Source organism: Trichogramma pretiosum, unplaced genomic scaffold (assembly GCF_000599845.2).
Source record: "Trichogramma pretiosum strain Unisexual culture from Peru unplaced genomic scaffold, Tpre_2.0 scaffold87, whole genome shotgun sequence".
In the NCBI taxonomy this organism is placed as follows: Eukaryota; Metazoa; Arthropoda; class Insecta; order Hymenoptera; family Trichogrammatidae; genus Trichogramma; species Trichogramma pretiosum.
In genome coordinates, this window is record NW_019641711.1 from 390,261 (window position 1) to 405,572 (window position 15,312).

Here is a 15,312-nt window from a genome sequence, read left to right on the forward strand (position 1 = left end):
GGGGGGGGGGGGGGGGGGGGGGTCAGTGGAAGCGATATAGCCCATAGCCAGAAGAAGAGAATTACAATCAATGATATATTATTTAGTTTACCTATGCGTCTTCTCAAAATCAAACTCATAATGAATAATTAAAGTAGCCAAATTTCTATCATTTATAGTCTTATTTTTTTTTAATTTATTCATTACTATTTCACCCCTTGCAGTAGTATTCAACAATTCACGTACACTTTTTTTTGGTACTAATAAAAAATACACTCATGAAAATCATACATATTGACGTGCTCAAGGAGATCTGTACCCCAGTCCAAAATTCAAGTTTACAAATAAGTTTTTTGAAAAATCTACTATATTATTTATAACTATACTAGTAAATATTTCTCTAAAAAGCTCAAGAACATCAAACTAAAGATGAAATAAAGGTAGAATGAAGGTTGAATTTCGGGCTTGGGCACAGATCACCTCAATTTGGTAGTAATAATATTATATATAATTGTCAACATACAAGCACCTTCACATTCTCTAATTGTAGAAATATTTATAGGAGATAGATTTACTTCTTCGCTAAAACCAGGGTTATTAAAAGATGTGCTGTTAAACGTATTGGACATGTTGTTAAGGGAAATGTCAAGAGATGTCGAGTCCACAGATGTTTGATCGGGAACGAGAAGTTGAAGAGTGTGGGGACTACAATTTACTTTCTACAGCATACGTCTTTTAATGAATTTTTGTCTGAAGCCGCATTCATCAGAATGAAATAAATCATTCAACATTTCATCACTTATGTCATGCATAACTTCCTCGTCCACACCAGCTTCTGAAATGCACAATTTTTCATCCATGCATACAAAGGAACTGATTTCAACACCAACCCAAACTTACTTTTATACAAACATACAAGTTTAGAGGTTAATAAAAATAAAGAATATTAACTTACTTTGAAATCTAGCTATGAAGTTTTCTAAGGTTCAGCTGGTAAGCAGATTTTTTGTAAAATCATCCATCTTTTTCGTTTAGCACTAAACTTGAATTACTTGTAAAAATTTATTCTCTGCTGTCTGCTGATATCACCGGTTGCGCTTTGCGTTTGTCTTACATATACCACGTCGAATCAGTAAACGTTACCGTAACCTGACTATAGAGCGCTCTACTGAAAGATTTGGTAGTGGCTACTAAAGCGCTGCGTTGGCTTGTTTACTAAGTCGGTTTCAGTGCTCATAACAGTGTTCGTTTTTTCAGTGTACCTGGGCCTACACATTGACTCCACGCTGAGGTTCGACCAACACCTCCGAACCGTCAGCGAAAAGGCAGCAAGTTTGGCTGGAGCCCTCGCGAAGATCATGCCCAACATTGGTGGGCCCAGAAGTAGCCGACGAAAACTCTATGCTCATGTCATCGACTCGATCCTCATGTATGGAGCGCCCATCTGGAGATGTGCGACGAAGACACAGGCCTACATCCGTCAAACAGAGGCTGTACACCGACGATTCTGCCTGCGCGCGATCAGCGGTCTACCACACGTTTCATACGACGCAACGTACGTGATAGCCGGCGTACCTCCGCTGACCCCACTGGCGGATGAGCGTGCGCGCATATAACAGCGCCGACCGGAGGACGTCAAGGAAGAAGAAAGAAGAGAGACGCTGAGAAAGTGGCAGAACCGATGGGATCGGGCCCCAAACGGCCGATGGACACACCGGCTGATTCCGAACATCGCAGAATGGGTAGAGAGGGGACATGGAGAAGTGGGCTACTATCTCACGCAACTCCTGTCCGGGCACGGCTACTTCAAAAGCCATAGCCAGCGCTATAATAACACCCCAAGCGCTCTCTGCCCAGCCTGTCCAAGCACGATAAAAGACGTGGAACATGTGTTCTTTCACTGCCCGCGATTCCACAAAGAGAGGGAGAGACTTCAACAAGTCCTCCAAGAAGAAATCGAGCTGGAAAACATCGTCCGGCTCATGCTCGAGACCGTAGGCAACTGGCTGGCGGTAGCTTCCTTTGCGCAATCAGTCGTCACTAACCTGAGACAAGAGGCGCAAGAGGTGTAAAAAAAAAACAATCCATATGATGCTGTAGGAAAAAGATGAAAACGACGCTTCTGGTTCCCGAACCCCTAATCACCGCAAGGTGGACGGGGGATGTACGGAAAAGAGACAGACGTAGCAGAGAAGCTCTATAGAGTCCCCACCGAAGTAATGTTTAACGACGGTTTCTAGTGGGGTACTCGTTTCGAAGGGCCACTGGCTGCAGAGTTCACTCTGCCCACGTCCAAAAAAAAAAAAAAAAACACACAACTACGCTTACGTGAGTACTCTCAAGCGTAAAACACACACATAATATACTTTACCGAACCCTTACACTTATTTAACGTTGCTGAAATTTGCGATTTTTTCTCTTGAGCTGCTGGGACTCGAATGCCCGATCTGTGCGCTTGAACTCAGCGCTCTCTTGTCGCTCGTGATCGCTCGCTGCTGGTTGCCACTACTCGCGCCGCCGAGCTTGTAAACCAACACTCCTGACTCACTTCGACGTGATCGACGCTCAACCGCTGCGCAAAGGCCGGAAAGCTCTTTCTCGCACTAATAGTATGTATTGCCAGCGCGCCCAAGTCGCAGTTCGCTCATGCATATACACACACACTAGTGAAGCTCGCGCGCTTCGAGCCGCAGCAAGTTCGCACACCTATAAACACACACACACACACACACACACACACACACACACACACACACACACACNAAAAAAAAAAAAAAAAAAAAAAAAAAAAAAAAAAAAAAAAAAAAAAAAAAAAAAAAAAAAAAAAAAAAAAAAAAAAAAAAAAAAAAAAAAAAAAAAAAAAAAAAAAAAAAAAAAAAAAAAAAAAAAAAAAAAAAAAAAAAAAAAAAAAAAAAAAAAAAAAAAAAAAAAAAAAAAAAAAAAAAAAAAAAAAAAAAAAAAAAAAAAAAAAAAAAAAAAAAAAAAAAAAAAAAAAAAAAAAAAAAAAAAAAAAAAAAAAAAAAAAAAAAAAAAAAAAAAAAAAAAAAAAAAAAAAAAAAAAAAAAAAAAAAAAAAAAAAAAAAAAAAAAAAAAAAAAAAAAAAAAAAAAAAAAAAAAAAAAAAAAAAAAAAAAAAAAAAAAAAAAAAAAAAAAAAAAAAAAAAAAAAAAAAAAAAAAAAAAAAAAAAAAAAAAAAAAAAAAAAAAAAAAAAAAAAAAAAAAAAAAAAAAAAAAAAAAAAAAAAAAAAAAAAAAAAAAAAAAAAAAAAAAAAAAAAAAAAAAAAAAAAAAAAAAAAAAAAAAAAAAAAAAAAAAAAAAAAAAAAAAAAAAAAAAAAAAAAAAAAAAAAAAAAAAAAAAAAAAAAAAAAAAAAAAAAAAAAAAAAAAAAAAAAAAAAAAAAAAAAAAAAAAAAAAAAAAAAAAAAAAAAAAAAAAAAAAAAAAAAAAAAAAAAAAAAAAAAAAAAAAAAAAAAAAAAAAAAAAAAAAAAAAAAAAAAAAAAAAAAAAAAAAAAAAAAAAAAAAAAAAAAAAAAAAAAAAAAAAAAAAAAAAAAAAAAAAAAAAAAAAAAAAAAACACACCATCGACATCCGTATCACAGGCGCAACTCAAGTCGCGGCCAGCATACTCAACTGCCCACGCATAAGCACTTTTTTAAGTTTTTTTTCGGCGCGCTAAGAGCGGCAGCCAGCATCAACGAGGACACGACGTGGCCATCGCGTCATAGATGTGTACTCAAGACTATGAAGAATATCGCGCTTTATAAAAATGTTGCGGATTTTGGGCTACTGCGAACGCTGGCTCATCAGGGTTAGGTCGAAATCTTTATTGAACTTGCGGTATACTTGTAAGCCATGTGTAGTACACGCTTACACACAGGTGGACTAGATGTCACCACAGCCAAGTAGCAGAAGAGGAAAAGGAGAAAGCGAGTTTCTTGGAATTCGTCGTAAAATTATAAAATTATTAAAGTTAAAATATCAACACAAAAGAAACATCAAGATAATTCTTATTAATAAAAATTTATTAAGTTAGTTTGTTAAAGTCATTAAAAAAATTGATTTGATTAATTAGTTTAATTGTAAATTTAATTGTAAAGAGAAGAGGAAGCACAAACATTTAATTATCGATTCTCTTCTTTCTAGGTTAGTATTCGCCACGTGCAATCTTGAATTTTATTATTCATTTTTTTAATAAAATACTCTTCTTTCTAGACGAATCAAATTGTGTTTTGCTCATCCTTCCTTCCAATTAACATCTTATAAATCGATAATTATCAAGTGTGTGAAACTCTACAGATAGTTGGAATCATGGCTAGATTTCAAATTGCATGTGAGGTTGTCGCTGACGAAGACCCTAAGTCCAGTATCGTCGCAATTACATCTATAACAGATGAACAGGGGAAAAAGTTTGCAATACCTAAAGAGTATTGGCCTGCTAAATTACATACTGAGTTAATTAAACTCCCAGAATTTAAGAGAATAGCAAACACTTTAAAACGACGTGGCCAATATAGAAACGTGTGGATTAGGCTACCTGAAAATGTTTTAAAAATCTATGTAGATGAAAGTGAAAATATGTCGATGAACGATTACTTATTAGAGGAGATTCCCATATCAAAAGAAGATCAACAAAGCACATCCTCACAATATGCAGACAACGCCTTAGTGAAGTTACTGGAAAGACTATGTGAAAGAGAAGACGAGCAAAAAGATAATAAAAACAGAAATCTAATTAAATTGTGTGAAAAGTTTGTTCTTGATAAATTTGAAAATAAGAAAATGAATGCAAACCAATGGTTACAAATGTATGAAAAAGAATGCGACAGATTGAACATCGATGAAGATGATGAGAAAATTCAAGCACTCAGATTATTCTTAGATGACTCAGTAAAGGATTGGTTTGGTTCTATGTTAATTAAATATACTTTAAATTCTGAATGGAGTGTATGGAAAGAAAATTTTCTACAATCATTTGCGGACAAAGGTTGGTCCTCAGTAACTTACGCATTGAACTATAAATACTTCAAAGGGTCAATTTTAGAGTACGCTCTAAAAAAAGAACATCTACTATTAGAATCAAATAATAAAATGGACCAAAGAACCTTAGTGGATCTGATTGCCGATGGAATACCAACACACATCAGAAACAGAATTGATAGACAAGATACCACAACGCCAACAGCATTGTTCAGTGAGCTAAGAAAATTTGAAAATATAGAAAAAAAATCGAATAAAGGGAATGATAATAAATTTAAGACAACAAAATTTGATTCAAAAATAAATTTTAAACAACCATGTAAGATATGTGAGAGTAAAAGAAAAAGTAATAGATTCCACCCAGAAGAGATCTGTTGGTTCAAAGATAATAAAAATGATAGAATGGCCAACACCTTAATAGAAATTGAAAATACAGAAAATCCAAAAAACTAAATTTCCCTCCACTGATTAAAGTTAAAGTAGTATTAAACGAGAACTTTGAATGTATAGGTGTATATGACCCTGGCTCAAATATTACACTAATCAACTCAAAATTAGTAAAAATAAAGAATTTAGGGAACTTCAATAACTCCATAAAAACAATCAGTGGTAGGGGTAAAACAAAGGGATTGATAAAATTAAAAGCAAATATATTGAACGTCCAAGAAGAAATTAATGCATTTTTATACAACGATGAAGAATTCAATCACGATATGATATTAGGACTAGATACAATACATAAATTCGGGTTGACTCATGATGAGAATCTAAATATCCGACTACAAAAACATGTAAAGCTAAATACAAGTGAGGACGATGTTCTGAAAAAAAATAAAAAAGAAATTAAAATTATAAATAATGAAGAAAAAAATATATTAGACAAACTCCAAGTGAACTTTAATGAAGGTATCAATACAAATGAATTCAATATTGATATTGAACATTTAAACACTAGTCAATCACAAAAAATACAAAAATTATTAGAAAACTACAACAATATATTTGCGAAAGACAAATACGATGTAGGTAAAGTTCAAAATTATGAAGCATTTATAGATCTACAGATAGATAAATATTGTTATAAGCGACCCTACAGATGTTCAATAGAGGACAAAGCTGAAATTGAAAAACAAGTAGCTCAATTACTAAAACATAACTTAATCGAGGAATCTTACAGTCCATTCGCCGCACCAGTCACATTGGCTTACAAAAGAGATGAAGGGAAGAGAAGTAGATTATGCATTGATTTTAGAGATATAAATAAACTAATAGTACCTCAAGCACAACCTTTCCCTTTAATTGAAGATTTGATGATCAAAACAATTGACTGTAAGTTCTTCACAACGCTAGACATCAATTCGGCTTTTTGGTCCATACCTTTAAGAGTCAGAGATAGATATAAAACTGGATTTGTGACGCAAGAGGGCCACTACCAATGGACTTGCTTGCCTTTCGGATTAAAGACTTCGCCAGCCTTTTTTCAACGGATTCTGGTAAATATAATTAGGAAATATAACTTGTCAGAATTCGTCGTAAATTACGTAGACGACATAATGATATTCTCGAAGTCGTTCGAAGAACATTTAGTACATCTAGAATTACTTTTGGACGCGATAGCAAAGGAAGGCTTCCGCTTAAAGCTGACAAAATGCAAATTCGCAGCTAATTCTGTCAAATATTTGGGCCACATCATCACAGAAAATACGATAACCCCTTTGAAAGACAATTTAAAGTCAATTGTAGACTTTCCAATACCTCAAAATAAAAAACAAATACGTCAATTCCTTGGTAAAATAAATTTTTATGGAAAATATATACCGAACGTCTCAATAGTACTTGATCCACTGCACAACCTACTAAGGAAGAACGTGAAATTCATGTGGTCTAATGACTGCAACGAGGCCTTCAATAAAGTGAGAGAATATCTATGCTCGAAACCAATTCTGGCTATCTATAATCAAAAAGCTCAAACCTTTATTTATACGGACGCAAGTATTAAAGGAATCGGTGCGATTCTAAAACAAACTCAAAATGATAGCTCGCTAAAACCTGTCGCGTACTTTTCAAAAAAATTAAGCGATTCACAAAAAAAGAAAAAGGCAATTTTTCTTGAATGCCTAGCAATAAAAGAAAGTTTAAAGTTTTGGCAACACTGGCTGATTGGTAACACGTTCACCGTGTATACAGACCACAAACCTTTAGAAAATTTAAATGTTAAAAATAGAACAGATGATGAATTAGGAGACATGACTCTCTACCTATCTCAATATAACTTTAAAATCATTTACAATCCAGGCAAAGAAAATACCGAAGCGGATTGCCTTAGCAGAAATCCGGTTTACGAACACTATGAAAACCAAGAGGACAAGATAAAAACAGTAAATTTGATAACCATGAGAGAAATTACAGACGACCAAGAAAGTAATATTAAATTAAAGAATAACAATAATAAAATTAAGGATCACTATATTATAGAAAATAACATCTATTACAGACAGAACAAAAATAAAAAGAAGATAGTTTTAAGTGAAGAATATAGCAAAACATTAATAAAAGCTACTCACGAAAACTTCTGTCACATCGGGATCAACCAAATGGAAATGAAAATAAAGCCTTTTTACACAGCACCAAACTTATCAAAAAATATCGAACGGATATGCAAAAGTTGCGACATCTGTATAAAAAATAAAACAAGATTAAACAAAAAATTCGGATTGATGTCACGTTTGGGCCCTGCAGAAAAGCCCTTCCAAATAATGTCCCTGGACACAATTGGCGGATTTGGTGGACAAAGATCTACTAAACGCTACCTACATTTATTAGTTGATCACTTCACCCGATTTGCGTATATTTTATGTTCTAAAAACCAGTTGGCACAAGACTTTATAAAATTATTAAAAAAAGTTCCAGAAGAGAATAAGATAGAATTACTGCTTGCAGACCAATTTCCAGCGATCAATTCGAAAGAATTCACCAATTACCTCAAGGAGAGAAAAATTGAATTAATTTTTACAGCAATAGATTCTCCTTTCTCCAACGGCCTAAACGAAAGACTGAATCAGACCCTGGTAAATAAAATTAGATGTATGCTGAACAGCGACAAGAAACGAAAGGCTTGGTCTAAAATCGCAGAAGTATGTGTCGACACATATAACAAAACGATCCACACCACAACAGGATTCTCTCCTTTATATTTAATGAACGGTGAATCTACGGATTTACTACCCCCGGAATTAAAACTTGTAAGTAACGGTTATAAAAATCTGGAGCAAGACCGAAAAATAGCACTGCTCAGATCAAATAAATCGCACAAATATAATAAATCCCTCTTCGATAAAAATAGAGTAATGCGAGACTTTAAAAAAGGGGATATGGTATATGTTACAAATGGCAATAAACTGAACAGAAAGAAAATGGACGAAATTAGAATTGGACCCTTCGAGATAGAAGAAAAGATTTCGGAATCAATTTTCAAACTAAACACCGGAAGGAGATCCAAAGGTCTACATCATATAACAAAACTGATACCTGTTACATGTGTAGTACACGCTTACACACAGGTGGACTAGATGTCACCACAGCCAAGTAGCAGAAGAGGAAAAGGAGAAAGCGAGTTTCTTGGAATTCGTCGTAAAATTATAAAATTATTAAAGTTAAAATATCAACACAAAAGAAACATCAAGATAATTCTTATTAATAAAAATTTATTAAGTTAGTTTGTTAAAGTCATTAAAAAAATTGATTTGATTAATTAGTTTAATTGTAAATTTAATTGTAAAGAGAAGAGGAAGCACAAACATTTAATTATCGATTCTCTTCTTTCTAGGTTAGTATTCGCCACGTGCAATCTTGAATTTTATTATTCATTTATTAAATAAAATACTCTTCTTTCTAGACGAATCAAATTGTGTTTTGCTCATCCTTCCTTCCAATTAACATTTTATATACTTACCTAACGGTCGCCAAGATGAATTTGGCGCGAGCGGCTTCAATATAAAGATATTGATTCAACAACGAAGTTTCTTCGAAGAAATACGGCTCTTGAAGCAAGGAAAACCCTCATGAAGCGAAGCAGTCGGTTCGGCTTGACTCCATTCATGTACGAGAAAAGTTTTGTTCGGCTTAGTGGCAGATTGCATAATGCACCACCTTTTTTAGCGAGCGCCATCCCGTCATTTTGCCAAGCAGTGATGAAATAAGAAAGTGACTGGTAAAAAAAAACATATAATTATACTTCACGGAGTAGTACAGCTACTACTCTCGAACTTGAGTTTTTGGATTACGGACATGCGAAGACTTGTGACTGGTGTGTGCCGCCGCTGCGTAAAGTGCACGAGGTTTAAGAGCAAGACTGGACAGCAGCAGATGACTCACGTCAAACGACTCACGCTACAGCGAGTTTTCTAACTCGCGAGTCTGGACGATGCAGGACTTTTTCCGGTATTATTCTCAGAGCGTTGTAAGGCCATCACAAACAAAGGTTACATCGCCAAATTCGTGTGTATGGTTTATAAGGCTGTTTATATTGAAGTCGTGTCCGATTTGACGACGGAGGCTTTTTTGGCAGCGTATTCTCGTTTCACTGCACGACGATGCGTTAGTAGGAAGATATTCTCGGACAATGCGACGACCTTCAAGGGATCCTCATCAGAGATCTCTCGCAAGTTTGTGGAGGCGTCCGATAATTTATAATAATTAAATATTTCGAATGATTCTTCTATGAAATTAATCTTTTTTAAAAATAACCTTTTTTAAAATAGTTTCTAGTTTGGTTTTTTGTTTTTTTAGTTTCTAGTTGGGTTTTTTGTTTTTTAGTTTCTAGTTTGGTTTTTTGTTTCGATTATTGATTCATGTTTTTGGATCTTGTTTAGTTTTTTTTAATTAGTTAATTTTCTTTAATTAATTGACGAAGATGTTTCACATCTTGCAGCTGTTCATAAACAGCTGATTTAAAAAAAAAATTTTTTTAATTTTTTCAATTTTTAATTTGTTTTTTGTTTAGATTTTTCATTGGAAATCCCGTTTCCAAAGTACATTTTTATCAAATTATTTATTGATGAATTATAATATAAATTAAGTGCATTGAGCGGTTTAGTCCGGGCGCTGGTAACATTTGAGTGAACTTGCGAGATCCCCTCGGCAAGTTGACAGATTTCTATGTTTTTTGGGTCGCTGAAATCGAATTTGAATGTCACCAGGCCGAATTCCTGGTCAATTTTTTTTTATAAACAAATTAATTGTTTAAACATCTATATCTTGTAAAATATTGAAGATAGATTAAAACAATTTGTTTTTATTTCATTCGTCTTTGAAAAACAAAGAAATTCCATTAAATTAATTGAAAATCCACCCACTAGAAAAAAGTTATGCAATAATTAGTGTAAAATTCCTAGAAATACGTCTTTTTTCATCTTTCAACCTCTGTAACTTGGCTCGTATTAGTGCGATCGAGCTCGTCGACATCTCATTTTAAAGGTAATAACCTACAGAATGATGTAACATAATTTTTATGTTAGTTAAATTGTTTATAATGCAGTCTGTAGGCGTGTATAAACATAATTTTATGGCTCCGACGTACTTTCCATTTGTTTATACGCGTTTTTTGCTGAGATGAATTAGTAAAGCAACGTGGCAACTCAGTTCAAACGAAAGTACATCAAAAAACAAAAATTTTAAGGGGTTTTGAAAGGAAATCGGTCCAGTAGATGCCAAGTTACAGCCTTCTGAGTCATCAGCCTCCGAAGCGGTAAAAAAAACTCGATCACTGCGCGAGCTGGAAGCGATAGGATAACCATAAGTAGGAGCCCGAGGCGAGGACTCACAAGGCTGGCAATAGATGGAACATAACACTCCCATGATGAAGTCAGAAGCGCTGGATGCGGGAGCCAAGGCTCCGCTGGAGTGCATGATGACGCCTGAAGCGAGAACCACACTCACAAGATGTAGCCAACAGAGCAAATCGGGCACTTGCCATCGGCGGCAGAAGCGAGGAGATGCCAGCCATGTGTGACCACGCAATAGACGGCTCTGAAAAAGGGGATACGACAATCGAAAGATGGCATCGCGCAGGATAGGAGGTTCACCAAGTTGAAAAAGATGAGTCCCTGAACCGCTAATCATCGCATACCACTATGCGATCTATGGGGGATGTACGGAAAACAACGACTAACATAGAAGTAGCAGAAATGCTCAACTAACCCCGGCCTCAACGGAGCAATGCCTAGCGGCGGATACCGGTGAGTGTCCGAATGGGGTGGAGAAGAAAAAAAATACATGCAGTAATAAATATCAAAATTGACAACGTGCATGATAGTGCGTAGTCTCGCGACGTATATGCATAGACAGCAAACCGACGTTGTATAGGGGTCATATCAGAAATGAGTTGATAGGTCCAAAAATGACCTATCAACTAAATGCATTTCTTAAAAGTACATGAAAAAACAAAACTTTTCATGTGTTTAAAAAGTGCCATGGTTCCGTCCTTCAAAATCTACAGCTGCTCAAAGTTAGAATCTGAAAACTAACTTTTTTCTCCATAAGCCCAATGTAGCTCTGAAAAATAAATCAAACATGGTATTTTTATGTATTTTTTGATAAGGAATTCATTGGTGATATGGCAAAAGTGATTCAGATACTCTTACACCATTAAAAATCAAAAAAATGCATTTTAGGCCCAAAATAGATGTGTTCGTCCTCTTGGATTTGCCTGAAATTAATAGAGTATCATTACAACATCAAAATAAAGTCCTCTACCAAGTGGCATTATCGGTTGGCCAATATCGAGGAAGATATATACTATGAAATGTGGTTATCTTTCACTTTTACATCATGATAGTCTGAATGTCGACTATCAATACTGCCTAGAGCAATGAACTGCATTAAAAGCAAGCTAGAAACACTAATTTATCTTTTTAAAGTTCAATCACAAGTACTTTCTGCACAGAGTTCATATTTAATACCACTGTGAATGAAACAAACGCTAAAGTAATATTCAATCCAAACAGTGCATACTAGTATTACTTATCTAGCATAAATGAAGTTATTAATTGATTACATAAGAATAAGGTGTGAACTCTGTGCAGAAAGTACTTGTGATTGAACTTTAAAAAGATAAATTAGTGTTTATTGTAGTTCATTGCTCTAGGCAGTATCAATAGTCGACATTCAGACTATCATGATGTAAAAGTGAAAGATAACCACATTTCATAGTATATATCTTCCTCGATATTGGCCAACCGATAGTGCCACTTGGTAGATGACTTTATTTTGATGTTGTAATGATACTCTATTAATTTCAGGCAAATCCAAGAGGACGAACACATCTATTTTGGGCCTAAAATGCATTTTTTTGATTTTTAATGGTGTAAGAGTATCTGAATCACTTTTGCCATATCACCAATGAATTCCTTATCAAAAAATACATAAAAATACCATGTTTGATTTATTTTTCAGAGCTACATTGGGCTTATGGAGAAAAAAGTTAGTTTTCAGATTCTAACTTTAAGCAGCTGTAGATTTTGAAGGACGGAACCATGGCACTTTTTAAACACATGAAAAGTTTTGTTTTTTCATGTACTTTTAAGAAATGCATTTAGTTGATAGGTCATTTTTGGACCTATCAACTCATTTCTGATATGACCCATAGACATACTACCAAAGTTGCGCTCGCTCGGACGGACGGACGGACGGATAGACGCTCGGTTTTCACGGTTTACCCCTCATACCAAACGCGAATATATATGTTGCACATCAAAAAAACGACTTTATAATAAAAAAAATTATAAAAAATGACTCCATACCATTTGCGACCCAACTAACAAAAAGAGATCCTGCATAGAAAAGCGATACGATGCTGCTTGGTGACGTGACCCAAATCATCGTTGGCTTCCGCTGTCGGCAAGACGTGCGGCCTGTCCTTAACCAGCTTTGGTCAATCGGCTTGGCAAGTTCGTCGCATTGCATGATGCCTACCGGAAACTCTGCAGAGAGCTAAGCACTTTCATTCGGGGTGGGAAACTCGAGAGAGCGGAGGTGGGCTAGTATTATCCGTATTAGTATAGATTCAGATTAATCGAGCATATACTTAGACGAAAAAAAAGAACAAGCATATACCTTTACTCAGAACGAAGTGAGAACTCAGTTAAAAAGCTGAAAGAAGCGGATTTGAAAGCGCATGAGCTGGCTACCGCTTCCGGTACCACACCTTCACGTAAGAAAAAAGGTGAACTCTCCACTAAGTATCAAACATGCACAGACCAGGAGTCACTGCAATCGGAGCTTAACGACAACAACGCTAATCGTCTGACAACTCTCGACGAGAAATTTGAAGAGATGACAGAGTATATGAAACATAAATAAAATACTCATAAGTCACTCGTGGATATGATACGGAAGGCCAAAGCGATATTCAAAATATAAAATAACAGTAAAAGCGACCTAGACTTTATCGGGGCTTGCGGATAAAATACCCAAAAAGATGCCACAATGATGCAACAATATTCCGTTACTGGGCCCCAAAACGGTGGACTCGCGTCCCACGGATAATATCACTAAGAGTTTGTATGCTTTTTATGCAGTGGCGCTCCGAGTTATTGCCTTGTAATGATAACTTTAATTATTAATGTTGAAGTCATGTGTGATAGAACCTCAAGACGAGCCATGACTGACACGCTCCGTCACAACTGACTGCGCGAATACAACAACTTCGGTGGGGGCACTCTAGCTGCGCAGAGATTTGAGCGATTACGAGCGCGTCGATGATCATCACTACAACGTTGAGGACTGAAGCGAGAGGAGCTGAAAAGCCGAAGTCGCCGCCATTGTTATACTTTTCATTTTGTTCTCTTTTATTACTTCATTCTCTACTTGTTTGTATTAGCACCACGGCGTGTGTAGGCTCTTGCAATAAAGTCAATCTTACAACAAATTTGTTCGAATTATTCATTTTCATTTGTTCAAACAATTAATCTCAGTGCACCATATTTATCAATCGCAATTAATTGTCATTCTTTCATTATTTACCGATCTCCGAAACATCATCACAAGATATGGTGCTTAAAAACGATATGTGTATAAGATATTTGTACTTTAAATATACATATTTTACGTTCCAAAAAATGTTTTCCTTTCACTTACTATACTACCATACTTTTTAATCAATTTTTTTTAATTGAAGGTTTAATGTATCTCCCACTCCTCACTCCTCAAAGTGTAATAATACAATTCTCATTATAATGTTTAAGGTGGATTTGACGATGAATGTCAAGATATCTTGAAGTTACACAATCTTGAAACGAATAAGAATCAAAGAACGACTGATGACTTACAGGAAAGAGCTCTTGTGACAATTTTTATGTTAGAATGCCTGAAAAAAACCACATTTTTTACATCATCTGAGATTTATTTTTCTTCAAGTAAGTAAATCAGTATAAAATATAAATTGAGAAAAAATTTTCTGTGTATCTCATCAATCTATGGCTGTATTTCAATAAAAAATCAAAATTTTCAAATAATGATACAGTAAAGAGATAGAAAATTCTATTTAAAAATACAGTAAAATTATCATAACACTGTGTGTCCTACGTCCACTCTTTTAACACGCTCATGCATTGCATAAGTTCTACTTTGCAAGCCCAGCTCCGGATCATGGATCTGGCCGAAACTTACTGAGGGTACTTTGTACACCTAGACAACATGCCCAGTAGGTTTAGTTTGATCTCATAGGCCTCTGGAAGAAGTACAACCCACTTGGAATATTTAAATATTAATTGTATGTAAAAATCTTAGCCAAAAAGCCGAAAAAACAAACACACATGCAGACATTTGTTGGTAATTCAATGTAGTTTCAAATATGTAAACCAAATTGTCCTAGGACGTCTGGTTCCAAATCTTATTTTCAAGCCTATCACATAACTTCCTCTATGAGGAAGCAAAAAATCAACTTTTCATTTTCAGTCGTTAACTTTCATAATATTCGGTAAATCTCTATTTTTTGGTCTTAAATTAAAGCTTGGCTGTTCTGCTTCCATTGTACCGTAAAAAAGTATAAAAATTCCTTCATTTATACATGAAAAAAAATTGAAAAAAAATTTTTTTCCAAAAAAAAAACCAGTTTACAACACGATACATTCGGAAGAGCCGAACGAGGAGTAGTTTGCTGTCGACGATACCGACGAGGATCGGGTCCACCCCCGAGATGATAGCGGCGGCCACCACGAGCTTAATCATTGGCGTTTCTATGCTACCAGCCAAGGATTCCCCGCTCCCGACCCCCACAGATTTTGCAACCGGGAGTTACGAAGAGAAGTGGAAAAGAATGGAAGGACTTGTGAGTGGCCTTGCAGACTTCGTCGGGAGCA

At 35.1% G+C, this 15,312-nt stretch overlaps 1 protein-coding gene across 1 annotated transcript in view; it reads left to right on the plus strand.

Moving 5' to 3' along the window:
* LOC111694578 overlaps window positions 1-15,312 on the plus strand; it is a 40,428-nt gene that overhangs the window by 11,745 nt on the left and 13,371 nt on the right. The window contains exon 5 of the mRNA XM_023463230.1: window positions 14,197-14,367. Within this exon, the coding sequence (XP_023318998.1) occupies window positions 14,197-14,367 (171 nt within the window). The remainder of the gene's footprint in view (window positions 1-14,196; window positions 14,368-15,312) is intronic.